This window comes from Mytilus californianus, unplaced genomic scaffold (genome assembly GCF_021869535.1).
Source record: "Mytilus californianus isolate M0D057914Y unplaced genomic scaffold, xbMytCali1.0.p SCAF_1, whole genome shotgun sequence".
NCBI lineage: Eukaryota > Metazoa > Mollusca > Bivalvia > Mytilida > Mytilidae > Mytilus > Mytilus californianus.
The window spans coordinates 35520158-35546127 of NW_026262581.1; the positions used below are offsets into that span (position 1 = coordinate 35520158).

Genomic DNA, 25970 nt, shown 5'->3' on the forward strand with positions numbered 1-25970 from the left:
TTTAGCACTATTGTGCTATTTCATGGCTGTCAGTTTGTATTGGTGGAGGAAGCCATAGTGCCTGGAGAGAACGACGACCTTCAGTAGGAAAACTGACAATCCTAGTCTTAAATCAAGCACACCTGCCATGTGTGGGATTCGTACTCACAACCTCAGTGTTGATAGGCTAGTGATATGGTAGTGCAACTTCTTAGACCACTTGGCCACCAAGGCCCTACCTGCTTTAGAAAGTGAGGGTATAATAATAATCCATTCAACAATGTATAGCTTTGTTTTTACTTTGTTAAAGACAACGGAGGGACTATACAAAAATTATGAACACAGAAACTTCTTTATGATAAACCAGACTTGGACTATAATATGGCCTGAAAATTTTCAAAATTTCAAAATTTCTTTTTAAAACATTTTGATAAATTAGTATTTTTACATTTTAAATGTCCTTGTTTTCTGGTTCATATAACTAGGTTCATGTATGTGAATAATCTAGAAAATACTGTTCAATTACACAAGCACAGTATGTTAAACAATTCATGGAATACATATTCCTATTAATCATACTGATTTCTTCTTTAATATGTTTCTATAAGCTTATTCTAAAAAATAGAATGACCTCATTTATAACATCTAGACCAAGATAATTCTTTTTGAAGCATAATTAGTAGAATGCTTTCAGTTTTGTATAATTTAACAATACAATTGTAGACAGAACAATGAAATTCTGTATTGATTAAGTTCTTTAAGTAACAATTGTAAAACTATTACACATCTAACAATATAACACTTGATTTGAGCACTCATATTAGACTGTAAAGTCAATTCAAAAATACTTATTCACCAAAAATAGACTGAATCCTGAAAAATTTTGTTTTATCTTAAATAGTTTTTTATAATTTTAAGTACAAATTTAAATTTAAAAATCTGTATTCATAATGATCTAAAGTAATAAATTTTGAGTATCTATGCAATTTAAAATAAATCCAAATCAACCATGTGCACGTCAGTGAATGAAAAATAAAAAATAAAAATTAACTTTTTTACCAGCAGTTATCGTTCTTTTCATGATAAATAAAGCAAATAAATTTTCAAATATTTCTAACTTTTAAATGTTAATATTCTTATATATTAACAATATCTGAAGTGTAAAACCATCAAATGTTATCAAAATTTGAATTTAAATGCTTAACAACACTAAATACACAATACAGAACATCAAATGATATTTATAGAGACATGAAAATCCACCAACTGCAATAGATTTGAGTATTTTGGCTGACATTTTTGTTGTGTTACTTGGAATGTTTTCCAAAGTATTCCTGACTTCCCTTAGGGTCTGGCTTCATTGTGTCTGATCCTGGCTTCCAGCCTGCTGGACATACTGTAAATAGACAATGAATGAAATAAAATTAGTACTGAGTACAAATCTGTTATTTTATTGAAAAAGTGGAGATGCAAAACACATTGATTCAGCTATTATGTGATTGTCTTGGTTTTGTTCACTTAATTAAATATGGATATCCAGGATTTAAAGAATTTGTGAAAAAAATTTTGTCATGAAAAAAAACCTCGCTTATCTAATCTTTTTGCTTAAATTCAGATTACATCCTATTGAGAAAACTGTCTAAATTCTCAAGTAATTTTGTATTCAAATGCTTAAAAATCTATATATTAGTCTGGTTTGAATGAACCTTAAAGTGGCTTCCTAGAGCAATTCTAAATAAACCTGCCTACGCAGTCTATTTTTTATACCAAGACCCAGAAGAATGGCTTCATTAATTAATACTTCATATCTTTGACCTGTATTTTCAATAGTTTTGATCTTTGTGAATGCAGGGGTGAAGTAATATTGTCATAAATCAAAATTGTCAGACAATCACCCACTGCATGTGTCACTGTGAGTTTGAAATGCAGAAAACACAAAAAAAGCTCTATTCCTTTACTTTGAGTTTTGTCAAGTCTCTGCAGGGATTTGGTGTAATTTTCCTTCTCTTCCATAACCCAATAAAGTTACTGTAAAAACATGTTGAACCAGATTTATAATCTTACAGTCCAGAAACTTTAGTTACACCTTTTGGAAAGCCAGTGTTGAAAAAAAAATTAAAACATGGTTCAAAGATTATACTTTAAAACCTGTCAGTAAACAAGTAAAATATTGGTTGAGATATACCTTTAATAGTAATTAATTATAACATAAAAGTTGTTATTTCGTTTTTTTTTCTTTTCACCCTTGCACATTTATAAACTACTCTATTTGTTTTGATGGCAATCTCTTACCTTCTCCATGTTTATCAGTAAACTGGAAAGCTTGTACAAGACGTAAAGTTTCATCAACTGATCTTCCTACTGGAAGATCATTTACTGTCATCTGTCGTAAATTTCCTTTGTCATCAATTACGAATAATCCTCTGTAATAAATAAAAGTTTTCAATTTTTACTGTTTTAATGAAAATGAGGAATTTTTTTTATTGGCAATCATAAGCCATCTCCTTATTTCATAATTACTGGTTTGTAAGAATAAAGTCTAGAAATAAAGAATGTGTAAGCAATATATCAAAATATATTTACACTATGTTCCAGCATATCTGTAAGAATAAAATTATTGCAAATTATTATAGATTTCGAATTTCAAAGAAATACATTTGCTACTTCAATACGCTGTGATGATAACTACTGTAACCTAAATCATTGACACATTTGATATTTTTCCTAAAAACCAGCTCTGATGGTGGTTACCTGAAAGACCATGTGTATCAATACAACATTTGATTAACCAATGATGCGAAACACACAAACCATGAACTGAATTTATACGCCTACACTGATAAAACAGCAAAGTGGTGTGTCCAAAATGCACCATTATTTCCAAAGATGTGTCCGAATGTGTCAAGTGATAAGAATTGTTCACTAGCAGTTTTTAGCCGTGCTTTTGCTTATGCAATTTCTTTGTTTCTGAAGAAAGCACATAACCATTTTTTTTTAAACCAATATTTCTCGTAAAATTGATGTACATAATAGAAGGCTGTTTGAAAAATCCTCATGGTTACATATACCCATTTTTTTTTTTATAACTCAGAAACAGTTGACTTCATATTTAAACAGATAACATATTCCAAAATAAATGAAAGAACCTTAGTGAGCGCTCTCACATACCCCACGTCCCCACATTGTCATTGGAGAAATAAAATAAGTATGTATCAGAAAAAAAAATTGAATCATTATTTCCTGTCAATATGCACATCTACATAGTATGTCCTTATTATCTACACAGTTTCATGAAATTCTGTTGTGTGGTTTGAGAGGAGTTGCGATGACAAAAGGTTGCAGTAGTATATTGGGCAAATAAGTTCAAAGGGGCGTAACTCTTGGGAAAAAAATTGAATCGTAATTTCCTGTCGATATGCACATCTAGGTAGTATGTCCTTATTATCTGAAAAGGTTTCATGAAATTCTGTTGTGTGGTTTGAGAGGAGTTGCGATGACAAAAGGTTGCAGTAGTATATTGGGCAAATAAGTTCAAAGAGGCGTAACTCCTGGAAAAAAAATTGAATCGCAATTTCCTGTCGATATGCACATCTAGGTAGTATGTCCTTATTATCTGAAAAGTTTCATGTAATTCTGTTGTGTGGTTTGAGAGGAGTTGCGATGACAAACTGTTGCAGTAGTACATTAAAGTAAATAAGTTCAAAGGGGCGTAACTCCTAGAAAAAGAATTGAATCGTAATTTCCTGTAGATATGCACAACTACATAGTATGTCCTTATTATCTAAAAAGGTTTCGTGAAATTCTGTTGTGTGGTTTGAGAGGAATTGCAATGACAAGAAATAGGACTGACGGACGGACAGATGGACGGACGGGTCAAAAACATTATACCCTCCGCAACTCGTTGCGTGGGGTATAATAATTACCCTACAGGAGATAACTTCAATAGTTTTCTCAATTATGTTTTGATTTCAAAATTAACTGATTTTGAAAAAAAAAGTATACAAGGAACTTAAGATTTAATTATGAAAAGCTGTTGTTCAACATTTTATTTCAAAGAATCACTAAGGGACTCCCACCTATATATTTTTGAATCCTACAAATTACTTATCATCTACAGACAAAGATTCATGAATATGGCACTACCTACATATTTCAATTCTTCTGGATATGACCACTCAGTCTAATTCGTCAAAATTATCTCCCCATTATATCATCTAATTCATCAAGAAAATGGAAATAAAGTAAGCGCATGATACACCCGTCGCCAACTGGATAGTTTTCATCAATTTTTCAACTAATAAAGTTCCATAACTCAGCAATGTCATATCAGAAATTTATTAAAAAAAACAAAAGGTAGCTTATTTCAATAGATATAAACAAGTCACCAAAGTTTCATGATAACTGCTAGAGCATTTTTGAGTTATTGTCCGAAATACTGGAAAATCCCCCCTTTTTTATGACTAAAATCCAATACAATGTACTCCAAAACATAAAATCAGAAATTTTTAAAATTCAAAAGGGAACTTATGTCAATATATATAAACAATTCACCAAAGTTTCATGAAAATTGTTCAAAGCATTTATGAGTTATAGTCAGAAAACTGATAAAATCCCACATTTTTTATGAATAAAATCCCATAACTCGGAAACGTAAAATCTTAAATTTTTAAAAATCGAAAGGGAGCTTACATCAATAGATATAAACAATTCACCAAAGTTTCATAAAAATTGGTGAAAGCAATTTTGAGTAACTGTCCGACATGTTGAAGACGGACGGACAGATGGATATCATAATATGTCCCTGGACAACGGTATATCATAATATGTCCTGTAAACGTGCTTATAAAAATTGTGGGGATGGCTTGCTGTCAATTAAAGGTAAAAATGCATATGGATTATATTTGAGGTTGATTTGTGGCTTATTTTGACAAAATTGAATCAAACTGACTGCTAATAACAACAAATTATTCAATATTCCATTCTTGTAAATATTTGAAACCAAGAAAAACATATTTTAATTGTTTCCACTTATAGTGTCAACATTTTTGCTTATGCCCATTTTAACATATGTAAAATCAAACTGGAGTAAGCATAAGACATGACTGTAATTTTTTTGTAATTTACAGTTCCATAATTACAAGGAACAGTAAATCTTCAAGTTCAGCATGATATTAAACAAACATTGTCATAAAGATTTGTTACAATTGTCATCAATATCTGTTGCAGCAAACTTAAATTAAAATGATATTCTTGAACTGATGGACTGACAATAAAACATTGCAGTGTCTTTTTTAATGAGTTGAGCAGTGTTTTAAACTATTTGCAATATTTTTTTTGAGTTTTTTCATATAATATTTCTCTTATGATGTCCAATGTGCATCTACCATATATCCCATTTAATTTTTTTAATTTTTTTTCAGCTGATTTACCTAAAAGCAATTCCTTCATCTTCCTTCAATACATTATATGATTTACTGATTTCTTTTGTTATGTCTGAGAGGAGAGGAATTTTCATGTTTCCCAGTCCACCTTGCTTTCGTGGAGTGTTTACCCTGAAAAAAATTGTTGAAAATATATGTAAATTCCAGCATGAGAAGATTATTAATACCATTCAAATTTCAAATTAATTTTGTTCTGACACTAGAATTTGTGTTATCATGGTAATGCATATATTTACATAAGTGTCAAATTTTAACCAAAGAAGATCATTTTTACTGTTATCTTTATTCCAAATTCTATAGATTCTATTCTATTTTTTTTGTTTTTTTTTAATGAAGAAGTAGTGGTAAGGTTTTAGTTGCCTGATGTCTGGAAATTAAAAATGTTAAAAGAATCTTTGAAATTCTTACACTGAAACATCTGTCAGGAGTTATCTTTCTTTGTGTGAGTTATAATTATATATATTCAAGTAGAACAAACAACTATTACTATTTTGGGTGTTTTTCCTCCGGAAAATGTTATTGTTATTGAATGAGATATCTCAATTCATTTTTTTTATTTTGTATTTGTATTTGTTTTTTTTAATTTTGTAGCCAGATGGGAGAGAATTGGTTAAATATACATATATATATATAGTGCTTATGTTATATATTTATAAAAAATAACTATGTACACTGACATTGACCATGGCAATATCTTCTGCTAGTTTAAATACTTACCATGCTAAATGTGAAAAATGACTGTCAACTGAACAAGCTACTACTTCACAGTTTATGGAACGGAATTCTTCTGCTCGATCACTGAATGCTATTATTTCTGTTGGACAAACAAATGTACTGAAAAAATAAAAAAAACTATCTTCAAATTCATGTCCTGTAGCATTGCTTAAATAAGTAACATGAACTGGAGCATTGCTTATACAAGTTACATGACCTGCAGCATTGCTTATACAAGTAACATGACATTGATCATTACTTAAACAAGAAACATGGCCTGGGGTATTGCTTAATCAAGTAACATGGCCTGCAGCAATGCTTAAATAAGTAACATTGCCTAGAACATTGCTATAACAAGTTACTTGGCCTGTAGCATTGCTTAGACAAGTCACATGGCCTAGAACATTGCTTGAACAACTTCAACAAGTCACATGACCTGGAGTATTGCTTAAACAAGTCACATGGCCTGGAGTATTGTTTGAACAAGTTGTTATTTTTAATTAATAAATATAGGTAATTTTATAATGAAATATATGGGAAAATGCTCAGAAGAGCAATTTCAAAAATCAACCAAGGCCTGGACTACATGTTTTCAATGAAATTTTATGAAGGCCTTTGTACACAAGTGGTGAGTTCACATCTTTTGATCATCAACTGCTTCATTTAAACTCTTAATGAAAGGAAAATAAAAGTATAAAGCACAACATTCTATCAACACTGACATGACTGATTATAAATGAAAAGAGAAAAATTTTGAGGCTAAATCAAATGCCCACAAACTACAAAAGCAAAACTGTAGAGGCACATTAGTTATCCTACTATGACAAACAAAATTTTATTTTGAAACCACATGGAAAATCCAATACACATGGTTGTGTTACAATGAGGAGACATGTAACATATTCTCACTCATATTTTTTTGCTTTAGGTGAGGGAAAAAAAACATTCCAAGAAAACCCTATTGTATGCCTTCAAATGTGCTCCAATTGAAGGATTTTAAATTTAATTTTTTTTTATTTCCCAGTTAGGGGACAACTCCAATCCTCCTTAAGAGGTTTCAGGACAATCCCTCAGGACTACCACTACATAATAAGGACTCCCAATCTTTTGTATAACTAGTCCTTAAATTTGGATTCATTTCAGAGTGTACATTGGAAAATTTAATTAAAAACTTCCAAAAAATTTAACTATTTCAAAATACATGCATGAATTAGGTTATTCAGTATACTAATATCAAATGCTTCACTAATCTTTTCAAACATGTCATGGGTCACTCTAACAAACCTTGTACCTGCCAGGTGTCCACTGGTCAATATAATTTATTGATAAAGTTGGGTAATTTAATTTGACCCAAATAACTTAGTATTACATGTACATAAAGACATTGTACAAATACTTTAAAGCATTAATGTAAATAAAATTTTATACATTTTGTACAACTTTTATAATGTTCATTCTGTACTTCTATACTGCTAAGCCTTGGGGTCAAGATTTTGTGTCATGAATAAATACACCAAATACCTCCTTTTCCATTTCAAAATAAATTGTAAATGAGATATCTAAAGGTATATCTATTTCTATTACAGGTGAAAAGTGCAGACAATGTGCAGGATTCAAAACTTATTCTTTAAATTATTGAGAAGTTGTATCAGTTTGGAAGAAATCTATTCCATTCAATGTTGAACTATCCAGTATTTTGGGGGATTCCAATTATACTTTGTATGTATTATGCACTGTTTTGGGGAACAGAAGACAAATTTATGTCCCTACACATGTGATTCTTTTTGACTCTAATTCATTTCTCATCAAAAAGAACCATAAATTAGAAACAGAATTAAATTTCCCAGTGTTATCTATGCTTTATGCTTCCTTATATTGCTAACATTTTTAAAGAATTAAATTGTATGACCTTGGTAACATGAAAAAGATACTAGCCTGGCCTTTAAACATTGATTTCCTATTTTATGTAATTCAAAATATTATACAGTATTTAAATCTACTCACAAATCTAATGGATAAAAGAAGAATACAACATATTTCCCTCGATAATCTGCCAGTGAAATGTCTTTAAATTCCCCATTGACCACAGCAGTTCCTCTGAATTCTGGTGCTGGCTTAGTGAGTTTCAGCTGAGACATGGTGTTCTGTAAATAAAAGAATAACATATTGCTATGTCCCAAAGTATATTCAACTGTACCAATACAAACAATTGTAAATCATAAATGGGGGAATGTACCTCTCCCCCTCTCATCATTTTTAAATTAAAATTAAAAAAATCTACCCTGTTTGTCTATTCTGATCAAACCATTTTGTCCAACCATCAGTTTGGCTAAAATTTTACAACGATTCTGGCCTTTTAAAAAGGCAAATTATAAATTCTGGCTTTTCAGAAATCTTTATTCTGTTAAAACTGCTTCATCATATAAATATGTATACAGTGTTTCCCTAGCATAAAAAAAAATGTATCTTTAAAAAATGAAACTAAAAATTTCTTACTGTAAGTTTTTTATCCTTCACGATTCTCTTTATTTGTTACCTGTTAGTTACGCAGGTTAACCAAGGCTATATAAGCTTGTAAATGAAAGAATCAATACTGACATTTCTTTTAGGACGTGAAAATTTACACATTCAACTTAAATCATGTTCATAAAGAAGATTTGGCATTTCAATATAACAAACAAATGTATAAACAAGATGTTGATTACAAAAACATGTAAACATAAATTTTTCTTATCTACAATGTTATAAACATGATAAACCTTTATATGAGCTGAAGTGATGCCAAATAGAGTTATGTTTTTTTTCTTCTTCAAAAATCATCTTTATATCTAAATTTAGAAACAAGTTATTTTGGGCCACAACTTTTCTGAAAGTTACAGAAATTGTATTTTTGTGGTATACAATAATTGATTGTTTCAATGTGTACTAAATGCTGGAATCCCTAAGTATATTGCTTAATGCACTACAAAGTTTAATAAGAACAGTGTTCCAATGTCCCCTGCTGCAGCAAATATTTCATTATCACAATTTTTATTTCTAATCTTTTCAACTTTTAATAATTATCCAACAAGAAATGCAGACATGATCTCAGAGTGCTTCAATGCAATTTTCCATATAATTTAGATTTCCAAGGAATTGAACTCCTGTAAAACAGTTTATCGGGCACTGATTTTCAAACTCGCCTGATACATTGCTGATATATGTGAAAAAATGTATGCATAAACCTTTGACATAAATTTATCTAAATTCAGACTAAAATGTAGGCCTTAAGAGCACTTACAATGGAATTTTTCAAGTATGTACATTTCCATGGGGCATAACTTCTGTAAAAATAGTTGATTGCCTTTTATGTTTGAACTCGTCCAAAAAATAGCTGTTATAAACCTCTGATATAGACAAGAAATGTAGGGGTGAGAAAACACTTCCACTGTAATTTTCCATATAAATTACATTTCCAAAGGGCATAACTCCTGTACAGATAGTTGATTACTACTTACTTCTGAACTATGACAAGACATAGCTAATGTAAACCTTTAATATAAGTCAAGTTTCATAAAAATCTTACAAGAAATGTCCACGTGTCCACTAATTTAAGACCTGACGGTAAACAGACAAAAGCACACATGGGCACTGAGTATTCCTATGTTACTGTCCATAATTCAAGTTGAGGACAAAAAAGTAAATGAAAGAACTTTCCACGAGGAACCTTGCACACTCCACACAAAAGGGACAAACTGATAGTGACCTGTTGGCTTTAAAATAGTTTTTTCTGTTTATTTTGAGATGCGATTCTCTCCTGTTGTGATTTCAGAAATTAATATTGCCTAATGAGCAATTGGAATTAATATTAATACAGTTTTACAAGTATCCCTCCCAAAACGAGATCCCCCATTTCAGACTTTTTTTCTTATAGAAATCATTGAAGGTTTTGATGAGTTAAAAAAATCCTTGATTCATGACATATCAGAACAGGAGCAATTAAAAAATATTTAATCTTAAATAAGATTTAATAATTATAGCACTGACAAAAGGGTCAAAAACATGATACCCTTAGCAACTGTTGAATGAGGTATTACAAAACTCAGAGAAGAGCAACAAAATTAAGTCCCTGCATTTAGTATAAAGCAAATGAACATGAAGTAAAAACACTTAAATTGAGCAATAAGTACTATAAGTCAACCCAATATTTTGGTCATTATAATAATGTTTAGATCTTATTTGCTGATGATTTTTGCTATTTACAGTTTCTCTATATCTTCATAGTTAGTTGTATGAACAGTGCCAGCAGCTCATTAATTTGCTGGCATGCAATTGAATTGAATGAGCTAATAATTAGGAACTATTGTCAATACTCATAGGTCAACAAATAAAAAAAAACATTCAATTTTTGTCGAGCCTTCGACTTTAGTCGAAAAAGCGAGACATAGCGATCCTACATTCCGTCAGCGTCGTCGGCGTCCACAAATATTCACTCTGTGGTTAAAGTTTTTGAAATTTTAATAACTTTCTTAAACTATCCTTGATTTCTACCAAACTTGGACAGAAGCTTGTTTATGATCATAAGATAGTATCCAGAAGTAAATTTTTTAAAAATGAAATTCCATTTTTTCCGTATTTTACTTATAAATGGACTTAGTTTTTCTGCTGGGAAATATTACATTTACTCTGTGGTTAAAGTTTTTAAAATTTTAATAACTTTCTTAAACTATCCTGGGTTTGTACCAAACTTGGACAGAAGCTTGTTTATGATCATAAGATAGTATCCAGACGTAAATTTTGTAAAAAAATAAATCCATTTTTCCTTATTTTACTTTTAAATGGACTAAGATTTTCTGCCAGGAAACAACACATTCACTCTGTGGTTAAAGTTTTTAAAATTTTAATAACTTTCTTATACTATTTTGGATTTGTACCAAACTTGGACGGAAGCTTGTTTATGATCAAAAGCTAGTATCTAGAAGGAAATTTTGTAAAAAAAAAAAATCCATTTTTTCCATTTTTTTACTTTTAAATGGACTTAGATTTTCTGCCAGGAAACAACACATTCACTCTGTGGTTAAAGTTTTTAAAATTTTAATAACTTTCTTATACTTTTTTGAATTTGTACCAAACTTGGACAGAAGCTTGTTTATGATCAAAAGCTAGTATCTAGAAGGAAATTTTGTAAAAATAAATGTGGATAGTGTCCACATGTGGACACAGATGATGCCCCCACTTGCATATCATATAGTTATAAAGGGACATAACTGAAGAACAGTAAAAGTGACGCTACCCAAATTTGAACTTGATCTGAGTTTTGTGTGTAAGTCCCATAACATTTGGTTGAGGCTAACTTAAGTAGAGAAAAGAAACTAAAAATTCAGCAATTTTTCTATTTATAAAGGGGCATAACTCAATAATGGTTAAAGTGACACTACCCAAATTCAACTTGATCTGTGTTTTATCAGTGGAAGTCAAAATTAAACATTGCATTGTATAAAGCATTGATTGTAGTTGATTCAACTATAATCATGGACAAAGGAAGATAACTCCAATTTTAAAAATAACTTGATATTTAGAAGAAAATAAAAATTTTGCAATTTTTTCCATTTATAAAGGGGCATAACTCTAGAACGGTTAAAGTGACGCTACCAAAATTCAAACTTGATCTGTGTTTTGTGGTAATATGCATTGTGTATAAGTTTCATAACATTTGGTTGAGGCAAACTTAAGTTAGAGGACGGAAACTAAAAATTTTGCAATTTTTCCATTTATAAAGGGGCATAACTCAAGAACCGTTAAAGTGACGCCACCAAAATTCAAACTTGATCTGTGTTTTGTGGTAATAAGCCTTGTGTATAAGTTTCATATCATTTGGTTGAGGCAAACTTAAGTTAGAGAACGGAAACTAAAAATTTAGCAATTTTTCCATTTATAAAGGGGCATAACTCTAGAACGGTTAAAGTGACGCCACCAAAATTCAAACTTGATCTGTGTTTTGTGGTAATAAGCATTGTGTATAAGTTTCATAACATTTGGTTGATACAAACTCAAGTTAAGAGAACGGAAACCAATTTTGGGACGTACAGACGGACGTACGTACGTACAGACAAGGGTAAAACTTAATGCCCCCCACCGCTACGACGGGGGCATAAAAATAAATCCATTTTTTCCATTTTTTACTTTTAAATGGACTTAGATTTTCTGCCAGGAAACAACACATTCACTCTGTGGTTAAAGTTTTTAAAATTTTAATAACTTTCTTATACTATTTTGGATTTGTACCAAACTTGGACAGAAGCTTGTTTATGATCAAATGCTAGTATCTAGAAGGAAATTTTGTTTTCTTCCAGTTAACATTACATTCAGTCTGCAGTTAAAGTTTTTAAACATTTATTAGATTCATAAACTATCCTGGATTTTTACCAAACTTCGACAGAAGCTTCTTACAATCAAAAGATAGTATCAAGAGGAATATTTTTATTGATTTACTTCCTCATTTTTGTTGAGCCTGCGATTAACAGAAAAAGTAGGCGAGACACTGGGTTCCGCGGAACCCTTACGAATTTAATTGATATATCTATCAGTCTAACAGTTTAACCTTAAATTAATATTCACATTTCTGAACTTGCTTATCTTGTCTGAAAATATTTTGCTGTATCTTTTTAAGTTACAATGTTGGGAGGCATTGAACTTTCAGACCTAAACTAGCAGGAAAACACCTACCATCTTTTACCATAATCTATTTCATAAATGAATTGGGAAAAAAAAATTGTGGATTGCATAGTTACTGTCAGGAATGTCTATCAAATTTTGCAATACAGGTGACAAATAAAATCTCAGTCCCTTTTTTAAAACAGTATTATAAAATTCTCCTTTTTTAAAGCCCTTTATTCAAAACTGGTTTTTTTTTTAAGTTGAATATTAAAAACGATTCTGGATCAATAAAAGAATTTTCCTAAACAATCTTACATTTAGCATGTGTAAATCAATGTATAACATGTTTAAATTAACATCTGCAAGCACCATATGTATTCTAAAGATTTTTCAATAAATAATCGACTCTCACATCCTTTTAACTTTTCCAATAATGATGGCAGGTGTTAGCAATCTTACCTGAGACTCTGTTTTTAAAAATCCCCCGTTAAAATCTGAATTTTTATCCTCCTCAAGCAAATCAACAGTTTTAACTAAAGCTTTGGTTTGTTCTCTTAATGATTTTAAATATTCCCTATACATAACAGGAACAGTTTCATGACATCTTACATCAGGAATGCAAGAATATTCATAATCAACATTTATCTATGGGACATTTTAATTTCAAGTATTGATGTTGAATTAGCTGACATGTCAATATGATCATGAAAATATGGAACTCCATCAACTTCACTGAAATCATCCTCAGGCTAATTAATCATTGGATATTTCATGAACGCAAAACTTAAATGTACTAATAAAAGGATGAATTCACAATTTCCCTTTCATTGAAAAAAAACCTTTAATCTTTAAATAAGGGAGCTACCATTTGATTTTTATGGGGGGGCTAGGATGAAAAATTTTGTCCTGCATTTTTTTTTAGTTGTAATCTCTGTCCTGCCTTTTTATTTTTTTCACTCTATTCGGTCCTAGTTTATTCTGACTTTTTTTACATAAATTGTCATCCTGCCTTTTTTTTTACCAACTTGCTCATCCTGCCTTTTTTTCAAATTTCATCCTAGCCCCCCCCTCCCCCATAAAAATCAAATGGTAGCTCCCTAATGTTTCATCCCTAAAATTTACTTTTAAAAGAAGGTTAGATAACACATTATTATGTCACATATATCAATAATGTCAAATATTTATTTAAATGGCTCTATTGGAAACTTGAATACTTCAATAATCATATATAAAAGATAGGAATATCAGTAAAAAAGATTTAAAGATAAGGTCAAAGATAAAAGCACTTATGTTCATGTTGAATTATTGTAAAAGATCCTTGGATCTCCTCTTTTCATGATGAATGATCATGATTAATTTTTTGTAAACTATTATGAAATACAGTATAATACTATTTTGGCAAATTGGCAGTACATGATGTACCTTCAAGTCTTACATTCCAAAAACCTGTACAGCATCCACACACACACACACACACACACAAACTGAACATCCAGACAATAACTTGGATGAAATTAGAAAGAGCAAAAACTAAATTACAATACTAGTCAATACACAGGGCTAGCCAAAAGAAAGATCAAAATAATAAAATTTAAGACACCCAAGAGAAAGAAGAGGCTAAACAGAAAGGTTAAAATCTAATCTTATTGATTTAAATCATTTATATACAATTTATAGGAATAATTTAATTCTTAAAGCTCTGACCATAATCCAAATTATTTATTTGATTTATTTTGAAATACAATGTTTTCTTACAAAAGTGTTTTAGAAAAGATGAATACAAAACTTAATCAAGAGCAATCAATAATGTTTTGGATTTTCTGTTAAGGAAATCAATGTCAACATTTAAACATGTTTAATCATTGATGTTATAATTAATAAAATGGACAGACTATGTGTCCAACTTCACTTTTAACACAAGGAATTGATTTTTTATATCAAAACTTTTCATTCACTAACCAACAACAAGGAATGAGTCCCAGTGACACTTTAATCATAGAGCATGTAAAAAAAAAGGAGAAAAGTTGAGAGCCACAGTTTAACATGTTAAAGGTTCTTTTTTAAAATAAAATTAGGTGATCTTGGGATAACAGATACCCCCTGCAGAAAAAAGTCCCAAAGGTAAATTCCAATACCGAAATTTAAACCTGGAATTTTGGGTTTCAAAAAATGGTACTTTAATCAACTAGGAACCAAACAAATCAAAGTGTTATTAGGTAACTAAGGAAATAACTCTGGAATGGTAAATATCAAAACCACCAAAATAGAACTAGACTTGTGTTTTATGGTCCATGACATAAATGTTAAAGTTTAATAAAATGCTCCGCTGGGGCGCAGCTTGATACGACCGCAGAGGTCGAACCCTGAACAGTTGGGGCAAGTATGGACACAACATTCAAGCTTGATACAGCACTGAATTTGGATTGTAATTAAATATTTGACACAGCATAGGTTTCTCACACAGAATGAAAGTAGTCTAAGAACTTAAAATTTTTTAATTTACCTATTCAAACCATATCATTATTATTTGCTTTTATATATAAATCAGAAATAACCAATTTAAAATGGAAAATTTTAAAGAAAAAAAAGGAAAAAAAAATCCCCCCCCAAATTTTTTGAAACCCCCTTATGATTCATCACCCCCAAACTCAATCCCAGCCTTCCCTTTGTGGTATGGTACCTTGCAGTACAATTTCAGAGAGATCCATACACTTGAACACAAATTATTGTCTGGAAACTAGAAAAATGCTTGGGTTTTTTGCACCTTTTTGGCCCCAAATTCCTAAAAGTTTAGGGCAATTACCCCCAAACTCAAACCAAGCTTTCCCTTTGTGATATGGAACCTTGCAGTACAATGTCATAAAGATCCATACACTTACACACAAGTTATTGTCATGAAACTAGAAAAATGCTTGTTTTTTTGCCCCTTTATGGCCCCTAATTCCTAACATTTTGAGACAATTACCCCCAAAAACAATCCCAGCCTTCCCTTTGTGGTATGGTACCTTGCAGTACAATTTCAGAGAGATCCATACACTTGAACACAAGTTATTGTCTGGAAACTAGAAAAATGCTTATTTTTGGCCCCTTATTCCTAAACGTTTTGGGCAAGTACCCCCAAACTCAATTCCAGCTTTCCCTTTGTGATATGGAACCTTGTAGTACAATTTCATAAATATCCATACACTTACACACAAGTTATTGTCATGAAACTAGAAAAATGCTTGTTTTTTGCCCCCTAATTCCTAAAATTTGGAGGCAATTACCCCCAAAATCAATCCCAGCATTCAAACCCTCAATCAGCATCATTTAACAGTAATATCTAAAAATGGAAATTACATAATAAAGGTATTAAAATAGAAAATGACATCATAGTCATGGCTAAAAATAAACAAAATCCTTAATCAGCAACATTTTACAGTAATATCTAAAAATAAAATTCCTTTGTAACCATAAAAGCCCATTTAAATACATCATGACAGATATTAAAATAGAAAATGACATCATAGTCATGGCTAAACATAGCAAAAACCTTAATCAGCATCATTTAACAGTAATATCTAAAAATAAAAATTTCTTTGCAACCATAAAAGTAAAATAGAAAATGACATCATAATCATAGCTAAAAATAAACAAAAATTTTTTTTATTACCAAATTTTAAATGGAGTTTATTAAACTAAAACAATAAATTTGCAACCATAAAACCCCATTTAAACACATCATAAAAGTATTAAATAATTCAACTACATCATAAGGCTATAATCAAAGTACTGAAGTACTGAACATCGGATGACCACAAGTTCTTGAGGATGGTCAAAAGCACTTGTCTCAGAAAAAAAACAACATATCTCTTTACCTGAAACTGAGGTTAATGTACAGAGATATATTTTTTTCTAGACAAGTGCGTGCGAGTATGATGAATAAATGACAGGAAATTCAACTTCACCGTAATAACTATTATATTGTAGTGATACAAATCTGTATACACTGATTTGTTGTTATATATTATATTAAAATAACAGTTACATATATATATGATTTGCATCCGTTTGTATATCATTCTATTCTACTGTTCTAATAATAGTGCAATGCAAGTGCATGGTGGACACTTTTCTGTAAAAATTCGATTTTTCTAAGATTGGATACGAGTAGGCATTCATATTTTCCCGCAAAAACAATTACAGAGTTACCGGTCCTGTCGCAAAACGTTCTTTGAGATATTCTTCCGCATGCTTTAACACAATTTTTCGGTACGTGTGCATTTATATTATCAATGATTTTTTACTTATATATATATATATCTAACTACAAAACATTTTCACATTATTAATTTATGTTGTAAACAAAAATATTTTTATCAGTATTCATTGAAGAGATGTATTTATATCAAATGACAAGGAATGTTATTTTGCACTCGTTTATGTGCGCATATTTATCATGTTTATAGATCGGTTACAAACCCAAAACTAATTTACATAATGGAAATCTAGGCGATAGCAATACATCGGAGTGACCTCAAGGTCATCGCGATGTAAAAATAGAAAATGACTTCATAGTCAAGGCTAAAGGTAAACAAAAAACCTTCATCAGCAAAATTTTATATTGGCAAATTTCCAATGAAGTTTATTATACTAAAATTGTTGGCAAATTTCCAATGCATTTATTAACAATAAAGTTATTGGCAAATTTCCAATTTACATAATTTAAAAGCAGTGTAAGTGAGATATTTAATTGAGTTTGAATTACCAACCTTACACTGCTTTTAAATAATGTTTTGTACTTATTTGTCTATTAACCTGGAAACCCTTGTTTTTTCACCTTTTTTTCCCTTATTATTTAAAGGTTTGAGCCATAACCCTACCCCAAAGCCAATTCTTAAATTCCAATGTAACCTAAATTTACAATATACATAACTTCAATTTAAGTTTTTGATAAAATCAAACCACATCATTATTATTTGCTTTTATATCTAAATCAGAAATAATTAACCAACTTTAAGTGGAAAATTTTCACACATCACGCCCCCCCAAACTCAATCCCAGCCTTCAGTTTGTGGTATGGTACCTTGCAGTACAATTTCACAGAGATCCAATTACTTAAACACAATTAATTGTTGGAAACTAAAAAAAAATGCTTATTTTTAACCCCTTATTCCTAAACATTTGAGCAATTATCCCCCAAACTCAATTCCAACTTTCTCTTTGTGATCAGAATTAACCAACTTAAAATGGAAAATTTTAAAGAAAAAAAAAAGGAAAAAAAATCCCCCCCCCCCAAAATTTTTTGACCCACTTCCCTTTGTGGTATGGTACCTTTAAGTACAATTTCAGAGAAATCCATACACTTGAACACAAGTTAATGTCTGGAAACTAAAAAAATGCTTATTTTTGCCCCCTTTTTTGGCCACTGATTAATAAATGTTTTGGGCAAACATTTTACAATAATATTTAAAACTGAAATTAATTTGTAACCTTAAAATTAAATAGAAAATGACATCATAGTCATAGCTAAAAATAAACAAACTATTGGTAAATTTCCAATATAAAATTGGCAAATTTCCAATGAAGTTTATTATACTAAAATAATTGGCAAATTTCCAATTTACATAATTCAAACATAGTGCAGGTGAGATATTTAAATGAGTTTGAATTACCAACCTTACACTGCTTTTAAATAATGTTCTTTACTCAATTATTTGTCTATTAAAATGGAAACCCTAGTTTTTTAACCTTTTTTCCCCTTATTCCTTAAACGAAAAAAAATAATTACCCCTTTTTTGACCCCCCCCTATGATTCATCACCCCCCCTTCCCCCCCAAACCAAGCTCAATAACAGCCTTGCCTTTGTGGTATGGTACCTTGTAATACAATTTTAGAGAGATCCATACACTTGAACACAAGTTATTGTCTAGAAACTAAAAAATGCTTATTTTTCACCCCTTTTTAGGCCCCTTATTACTAAACGTTTTGGGCAATTACCACAATACTCAATTCCAGCTTTCTCTTTGCGAAATGGAACCTTGTAGTAAAATTTCAGAAAGATCCATACACTTACACACAAGTTATTGTCATGAAACTAGAAAAATGCTTGTTTTTTGCCCCCTTTTGGCCCCTTATTCCTAAAATTTCGAGGAAATTAACCCCAAAATCAATCCCATCATCGACCCTTTGTGATATGGAATCTTTTAGTACAATGTCAAAGAGATCCATACAATAACACACAAGTTATGTCTGGAAGTTACAAAAATGCTTATTTTCGGCCCCTTTTTGGCCCCTAATTATTTAACTGTTGGTACCATAACCCCCAAAATCAATCCCCACCTTCCTATTGTGGTATTGAACCTTATGGTAAAATTTCATAGAGATCCATTCACTTAAACTAAAGTTAGAGTGCGAAAACCATTGTGTATTCGGACGACGACGACGACGCCAACGTCATACCAATATACGACCACAAAATTTTTTTGCGGTCGTATAAAAAAGATTTGGTTAAAGTCATATGATATTTAAAATTTAAAAAAAAAGTTGGATATGTTTCATATATATATACTTAAATGGTTAAGTTTTACTATAAAACAAGTGTACATGGACTTTCTTGTTAAAAAATCCAAAATCTTATCAAAATTTTCAGAAATGTACTGCTAATGAATTATTTATTGTCTTCCTGTATCAAGTGTACTAGGTGAAAAAACCTCACAAAACACCAAAATAATCGTAACGTCATAGCATTGTAGGCTGTAAAATAATAACACTACAATAAAATGCTTCGCTGAGCACAGCCTGATACGACCGCAGAGGTCAAACCCTGGACAGTTGGGGCATATTTGGACACAATATTCAAGCTTGATACTGTCTGAATTTGGATTGTAATCAAATTTTTGACATAATATAGGTTTCTGACACAAAATAAATGTGGTCAAAGATCTTATAAATCCATTGCTCTATACTGTGCAATTGAAGATTTCTTCTTGAAACTTCAAAAATTCGAAATTTTAAAATTTTGAAAAAAAATATGAATCCCTTAAAAAAAAAAATTGGGAATAAAATCCCCCCCCCCAGAGTTCGCGAAAATGGTCGGTCCTGTCGGTCCTGTCGGTCAAAATGAGGCTCGGACCAGTATTTTGAAGGCTAGTGCCGGTCCCAATGACCGATGTAAAAACGGCCGTTGTAGTGCATATTTCAGCACTTTTTTACATCGGTTATTAGATGTACCGCAACTGTTTCCAATAAGTGTTTACATCAGTTATCAGATGTACCCGCTGCCAATTTCCGGTACTGGTTTACGGATTTATTATAAACAAACCAAAGCGGCGATCTACACGTGGCCTACTAAATTTGTTCATAGAGCCATCCCTGGTAAACAATCGGCGATTGAACCCTACAATGGAGCAAACAAATACTGTAACAGCCGAGAAAGTGATTCAGATGATGAAATGGATAGTGAAGATGACTTTAAATAAGAACAATCAGAAGACCTGAACTGGTCCTTCATTGTTAATTTGCCTGTGGGTGCGAAGAATAAAACTAATATTAATAAAGTTATTTTTCGATAAAATATGTTATTAATTTTATTTCAGGATAAAATTGACAGATTTTGTAGGACTGGCTAAAATTTTGTTGGACTGACAAATAATCGTGCTTTGTCGGTCCCATGACCGACGGGTCAAAATAAGTTTTTGCGAACTCTGGCCCCCAACTTTTTGAAACCCCCCTTGGAGCAATAACCCCAAAACTCAATCCCAGCCATTCCTTTGTAGTATGGAACCTTATAGTACAATTTCAGAGACATCCATACACTTACACACAAGTTATTGTCTGGAAACTAGAAAAATGCTTGTTTTTGGCCCTTTTTTGGCCCCTTATTCCTACATGTTTGGGGCAATTAACCCCAAACTCAATCCCAGCATTCCCTTTGTTATATGGAACCTTGTGGTACAATGTCAGCGAGATCCATACACTTACAAAATACACACAAGTTATTGCCTGGAAACTAGAAAAATGCTTGTTTTTGGCCCCTTTTTGGCCCTTAATTCCTAAACTGTTGGCCCCATAACCCCTAAAATGAATCCCAACCTTCTACTTGTGGTATTAAACATTGTGGTACAATTTCAGAGAAATCGAAATACTTATACACAAGTTATTATCCTGAAACTAGAAAAATGCTTGTCTTGGGCCCTTTTTTGGGCCCCTTATTCCTAAACGGTTGGGACCATCATCCCCAAAATCAATCCCAACCTTCCTTTTGTGGTATTGAACCTTCTTAAAAAATTTCATAAAGATCAATTCACTTAAACTTAAGTTATTGTCTGGAAACCAATGTGTCTTCGGACGACGAAGACATCATACCATTATACGATCCAAAAAAAATGTTTGCGGTCGTATAATTAGTAAATATAAATGTAATACACGTAATATATACACATATATATATCCCAAGCTTTAAAGCACCAAATATCTATATATATTTTTTAATTAATTTATAATGCAGATCACTAGTAGCATGATGAATGGGATTCTTGTAAACTGTCAAATATTTAGCATTTTCAAAACCATATGACCAAAATCAGGAAAAAACTTATGATTTTTATCGCAATTTATGAATTCACAAAAATTGATTCAGAATTGATATCACTAAATATCTAAGGTTAGAACATTTGTCTTCATCTGGAGCATGTATTAATAGAAAAACAAAGGATATCATATGGGATATCCATCCATGAAACAACAAAAAAACACACACAAAAAGCAAAGGAACAGCGCTTTCATTGCTGTTCTTCATCTTAAGTCATTGTCCATTATTTTTTGTAAGTTTGTCTTTTTCGGGTGATTATCTCCTTTGATGGATTATCTATTTTTTGAAGATAAACAATACAAGACATTCTTTGAGTCTTCACCATAAACATTTGTTTCCAAAACTGTAAGCTCAATTTTACTTTTTTTTCATTTTAAAGTTTTTTTTATTTAATTGGACAGTACAGGTGAATTTTACAATCCTTAGCTGCTGGGTCTGTGATTCAGCATGAAGACTACAGTTTACTATTAATTCATCATTTTCTTTTTAATCTGAATATAAATAAATTACATAAATAAATGAGTTGAATTTATTTAATATGAACTTATATTTAACTATTTTGGGTTATATTTCTGATAAAAAAAATTTCATCTTTAAAGGACCATCACATTTTACATCTGTAGTTATACAATCGACAATCAATACAAACAACAACAACTTTAATTTTTGCATTGTTTATCTATGACCATAAATTCAAAGACTATAACCATGCACTATCACCCACATTTACCATCAAGAGTGATTTTCAATTTGATTACCTTGTACCTTCTGCATATCAAAGCTAAGCAAAGCAGAATCAAATAAATTTACTTACTTGAGATTAATTTCCTCCTGAAAATAATTCAAAAGAAACAGCTGCAAAAAACATGATGCAAGATTCAATCTCAAAATGAGTTCACTTTTTTTTTATAAGATTAACAGAAAGTATTTAGTACATGTATATGTCTTGGAGAACACATAATAAGCTGAGTTCTTGCATTTCTGCCACTAAATACTGGAAAAATTCTTTTTTTTTATAATTTGTTCCACACAAACACTAGAATGTGGAAGAACCCAAACAATATAGGGTGAAACAAGAGTTCACATGCTGAAAGAATTGCCTGCTTCACTGATTATGCCAGAATTGTATGCTTAGTCTTTTAAATGAAGGTCCTACTGAAGGTTTTATGAATACTTCACCAAAGATCCATGAAAAAGGTCAAGGTCAGTTGAAACCTGTCAGATAGATAGACTTAATAACTTGACCTATTACTAACAGCACCTGTTTATGATATATTGACTATCGCCAAGGAAAAATTAAGGCAAATAATACTCTTAGCATATAACCCTGTATTTAAGGCTGTAAAACATAAGGCAAAGGAAACCTCATATATCTCAGCAAGTTAAGTTTGTGTAAAATAAACAGTCAATAAAGGGCTATTTACATTTATCAAGTTAAAAGAAAATGCTGTTGTAAAAATGATAGCCGCCCTAAAGTGCCCTTGTTATAGGAATGTGACCCTCTGCTCTCAGCTTCTCAGTCCAGGTTCTAGCTAGAACACTGAATTATGATCCACAACCAGGGGCTCTTTTCACAATAAAATCTAACAAAATTTATCGCAAGTTACACTGAATGTTCATGACTTAGAGTATTCTTTTTAATTTTTAAAGGGCCGTTCTCATACACAACAGTCTACTTAAAAGTGAAAAGGGGACATTATTTCTTTAAATCATAACTTTGCAATTAATCATTTTTTAAAAGACAATCCAGTACATGTTTAAATGTTTCTATGAAAACCTCATGTTCAGCATTGCTGTGACAGAGGGTTATTATTGTTTTCTGTATTCCATTGTATTCACAAAGGTTATCGGAATAAACATGAACTTAGAAATTAAACTCTTCAATTTTTGTGAAATGAGTCACAGATAGTTTACATGGGATAACTCCTCTCTTAAACCTTAAGCATCATGTCATACATTATTTTGTAGATAATTTAATGTAAATTTATGACATGACGAGGTTCAATGAGATAGACAACCGTGGAATCAAAATATAACAAACATGTGTAACCAAGTGTCTGCATTTCTCAAAAATGTGAGGTGGTTACCTTGAGTTATATTAAGGTTTAAGAGGTTAAAAAAATCAGAGACAAGTGTCTATCTTCGGAAGCAAGTTAACTCGTACCATTGTAAACTCGTACCACGTAAACTCGTACCAAAAAAGTTAACTCGTACCAACGTAAACTCGTACCACTGGGAAGTCGTACCAATCAGAATTTTATACTAGATTTTAATGAAAACTTAGACAAAAATACGAATGTTTTATGATTTTTTTTTTTTTTGGTAAACTTAATAAAAAAAGTTGAATTACTTGAATTTTATACTAGATTTTAATGAAAACTTAGACAAAAATACGAATGTTTTATGATTTTTTTTTTGGTAAACTTAATAAAAAAAAGTTGAATTACTTGAATTTTTTTACTAGATTTTAATGAAAACTTAGACAAAATTACGAATGTTTTATGATTATTTTTTTTAAGATTTATACAAAAAATTGAAATATCTTGGAATTATATACCAGATTTTAATGAAATCTTGGAATTTTATACCAGATTTTAATGAAAACTTAGACAAAAATACGAATGTAATTTCTTAATCACCATGCTAATTAATATATTAAATTCCTTTGATTGTGTGATTATTGGTTGATTATAAACTAATCAACTTGTTTAATCATATTATTAAATTTTGATTGTTGTTATATAATTTAACAGCTTGGAATTAAATGTATAATGTTTATTATTAAATGAAATTCCTGATTATCAAAACAAATTGGTCATTGTAATTTCAAATTATATACATTTTACAGATTTAAGAGGTATTGAGTGAAATTAAAGTATATATTCATCATGAAACACCATTTGAATGCATTTAAATAAGTTGGTACGAGTTTACAATGTTATGAATTTACCGTGGTACGAGTTAGCAGTGGTACGAGTTTGCATTGGTACGAGTTTTTTCTTAGTGGTACGAGTTGACATTGGTACGAGTTTACAATGGTACGAGATAACTATAATTCCTATCTTCAGACCCTATAATTTTTAAAAAATGAACCCTCGATCAACTTCAATATCGTATTATACTTTACATTAATTGCAGATTTACTGAGGTTGAAAGAATTCGTTGTTTTGCATAACTGTAACAACATGCATTAGCAATCAAACAATAATTATAGCTGTAAACATGCAGTTTGATGCAATCTTTGGGTTTTCTTTGTGATTTACCGTACAATATTTTCTTCTTGCAATATGAAACTGATCGGGATGTCCTGGTCGTGCTGAACTTAACCGGATATAATATCGGTTACACCTTATAACATAGCTGCTTATTTGTTTTGAGAGGTTGTACAATGTTTTCAGTGACATTTTGGAATTTTAAATTTACATAAAACTGACCAGTGAATGTCCTTGAATAGCTTTCAGGTCGATTGTTCTAGAAGCCGGTTATTTCCACACGTGCTGCGCAAAAACGAAAGTGGTTCTGGTTCCCAGTCCAGAATTTCATTTTCATTTTACAGTAAATTTTCCTCCTTGCTATTGGAGCACCCAGAGTCTCTGTGGAGCACCGATTGTTATTACCGTTCATAAAACACGATACGATAGCATTTTTAAACATAAATAAGTTAATTTATTTTTCCTGAACTGTTTAAACGCAATGATTTTAATAGTCTTTTTAAAACCTTGTCATTAGTTAATATTGTGCAAAATTTTAATATTTTTCAGGTAAAGTTTGATTCATAGAAATAAATAATGCTATCCTGATCTCTAATCCTGATCCTCAGGTTAATATAAATGGTCTCTTTGTGTTTGCTTGTTTCATCTTAGTACTATAGTTTCTCCGAGTAATGTCACACTGTACTGAGGTTAATTTGTTGGCACTGGCTACGGTAACATTGAAATGTAACAATAATAAAAAAAGTTATTGTTACATTGGAGACTAATTGCCGGAATGCACGGTTGGGTAAGGAACTGATTAATTACGAATGTAACAATAATTTAATGTGGACGGTTACGTTATGTTAACATACTGGATGTGTAGAAACTGCCATTGTAAATAAAAATTTAAAAAAATGTATGCAATATTGAAAATTCAAATAAAAGTTTTCAAGTTTTATTTGAATACATATTACTAGTCCCAGCATACATTGAAGTGAATTAACGTAACAATTACTCAAGTAACCGTAGACACAAATATTATTGTTACATTCGTAACTTATCGGTTTCTAACCCAACCCTGCATTCCGGCAATTAGTCTCCAATGTAACAATAACTTTTTTATTATTGTTACATTTCAATGTAACCGTAGCCAGTGCCTAATTTGTTTAGGCGCAGGATCGGGATTCTTCAGGGCTAAGTGCATCTTAAATATTCTCCTATAATATCCGCTGTTCTCTCGTATGTCTCTTTCTTTACTGGTGCTAGTAGGGTATGAAGATCTATTGGGATATCGCAGCCTGAAGCAGGCTTAAGCTGACCCATAAACAAAAATGTATACTAGTTCAGCGAAATGGACGCCACAATAAACTCCGAAACATACAAATGAACCAAAAATTTAAAAAAAACACACAAGACTAACAAAGGCTAGAGGTT

At 31.0% G+C, this 25970-nt stretch overlaps 1 protein-coding gene across 8 annotated transcripts; it reads right to left on the reverse strand.

Annotated features, from left to right (window-relative positions):
* Positions 1-252: 252 nt before the first annotated feature.
* LOC127719843 (peroxiredoxin-1-like) lies at positions 253-24906 on the reverse strand. Of its 8 annotated transcripts, none has more exons than XM_052226173.1 (7): positions 24777-24906; positions 22157-22173; positions 8139-8278; positions 6138-6254; positions 5409-5531; positions 2272-2402; positions 253-1375 (listed from the first exon to the last, which is right to left on the reverse strand). In XM_052226173.1, the coding sequence occupies exons 3-7, from the start codon at positions 8270-8272 to the stop codon at positions 1287-1289; spliced, it is 594 nt and encodes a 197-aa protein (XP_052082133.1). In that variant the 5' UTR covers positions 8273-8278; positions 22157-22173; positions 24777-24906; the 3' UTR covers positions 253-1286. The 8 variants fall into 8 exon arrangements, with proteins under 8 accessions (XP_052082133.1, XP_052082144.1, XP_052082162.1 ...); XM_052226184.1 differs by having other exon boundaries at positions 22157-22197; positions 24777-24905; XM_052226202.1 differs by lacking the exon at positions 24777-24906 and adding an exon at positions 24606-24711.
* Between the last annotated feature and the right edge of the window lie 1064 nt (positions 24907-25970).

Coding starts and splice junctions, on each gene's coding strand:
- LOC127719843 (XM_052226153.1), bottom strand. CDS start 24,746: ATGTCACTGAAAACATTGTACAACCTCTCAAAACAAATAAGCAGCTAT. Junction 6,255..8,138: donor TTCTTTTATCCATTAGATTT/GTGAGTAGATTT, acceptor TTATTTTTTCAG/TACATTTGTTTGTCCAACAG. Junction 1,376..2,271: donor TACTGATAAACATGGAGAAG/GTAAGAGATTGC, acceptor GTCTATTTACAG/TATGTCCAGCAGGCTGGAAG.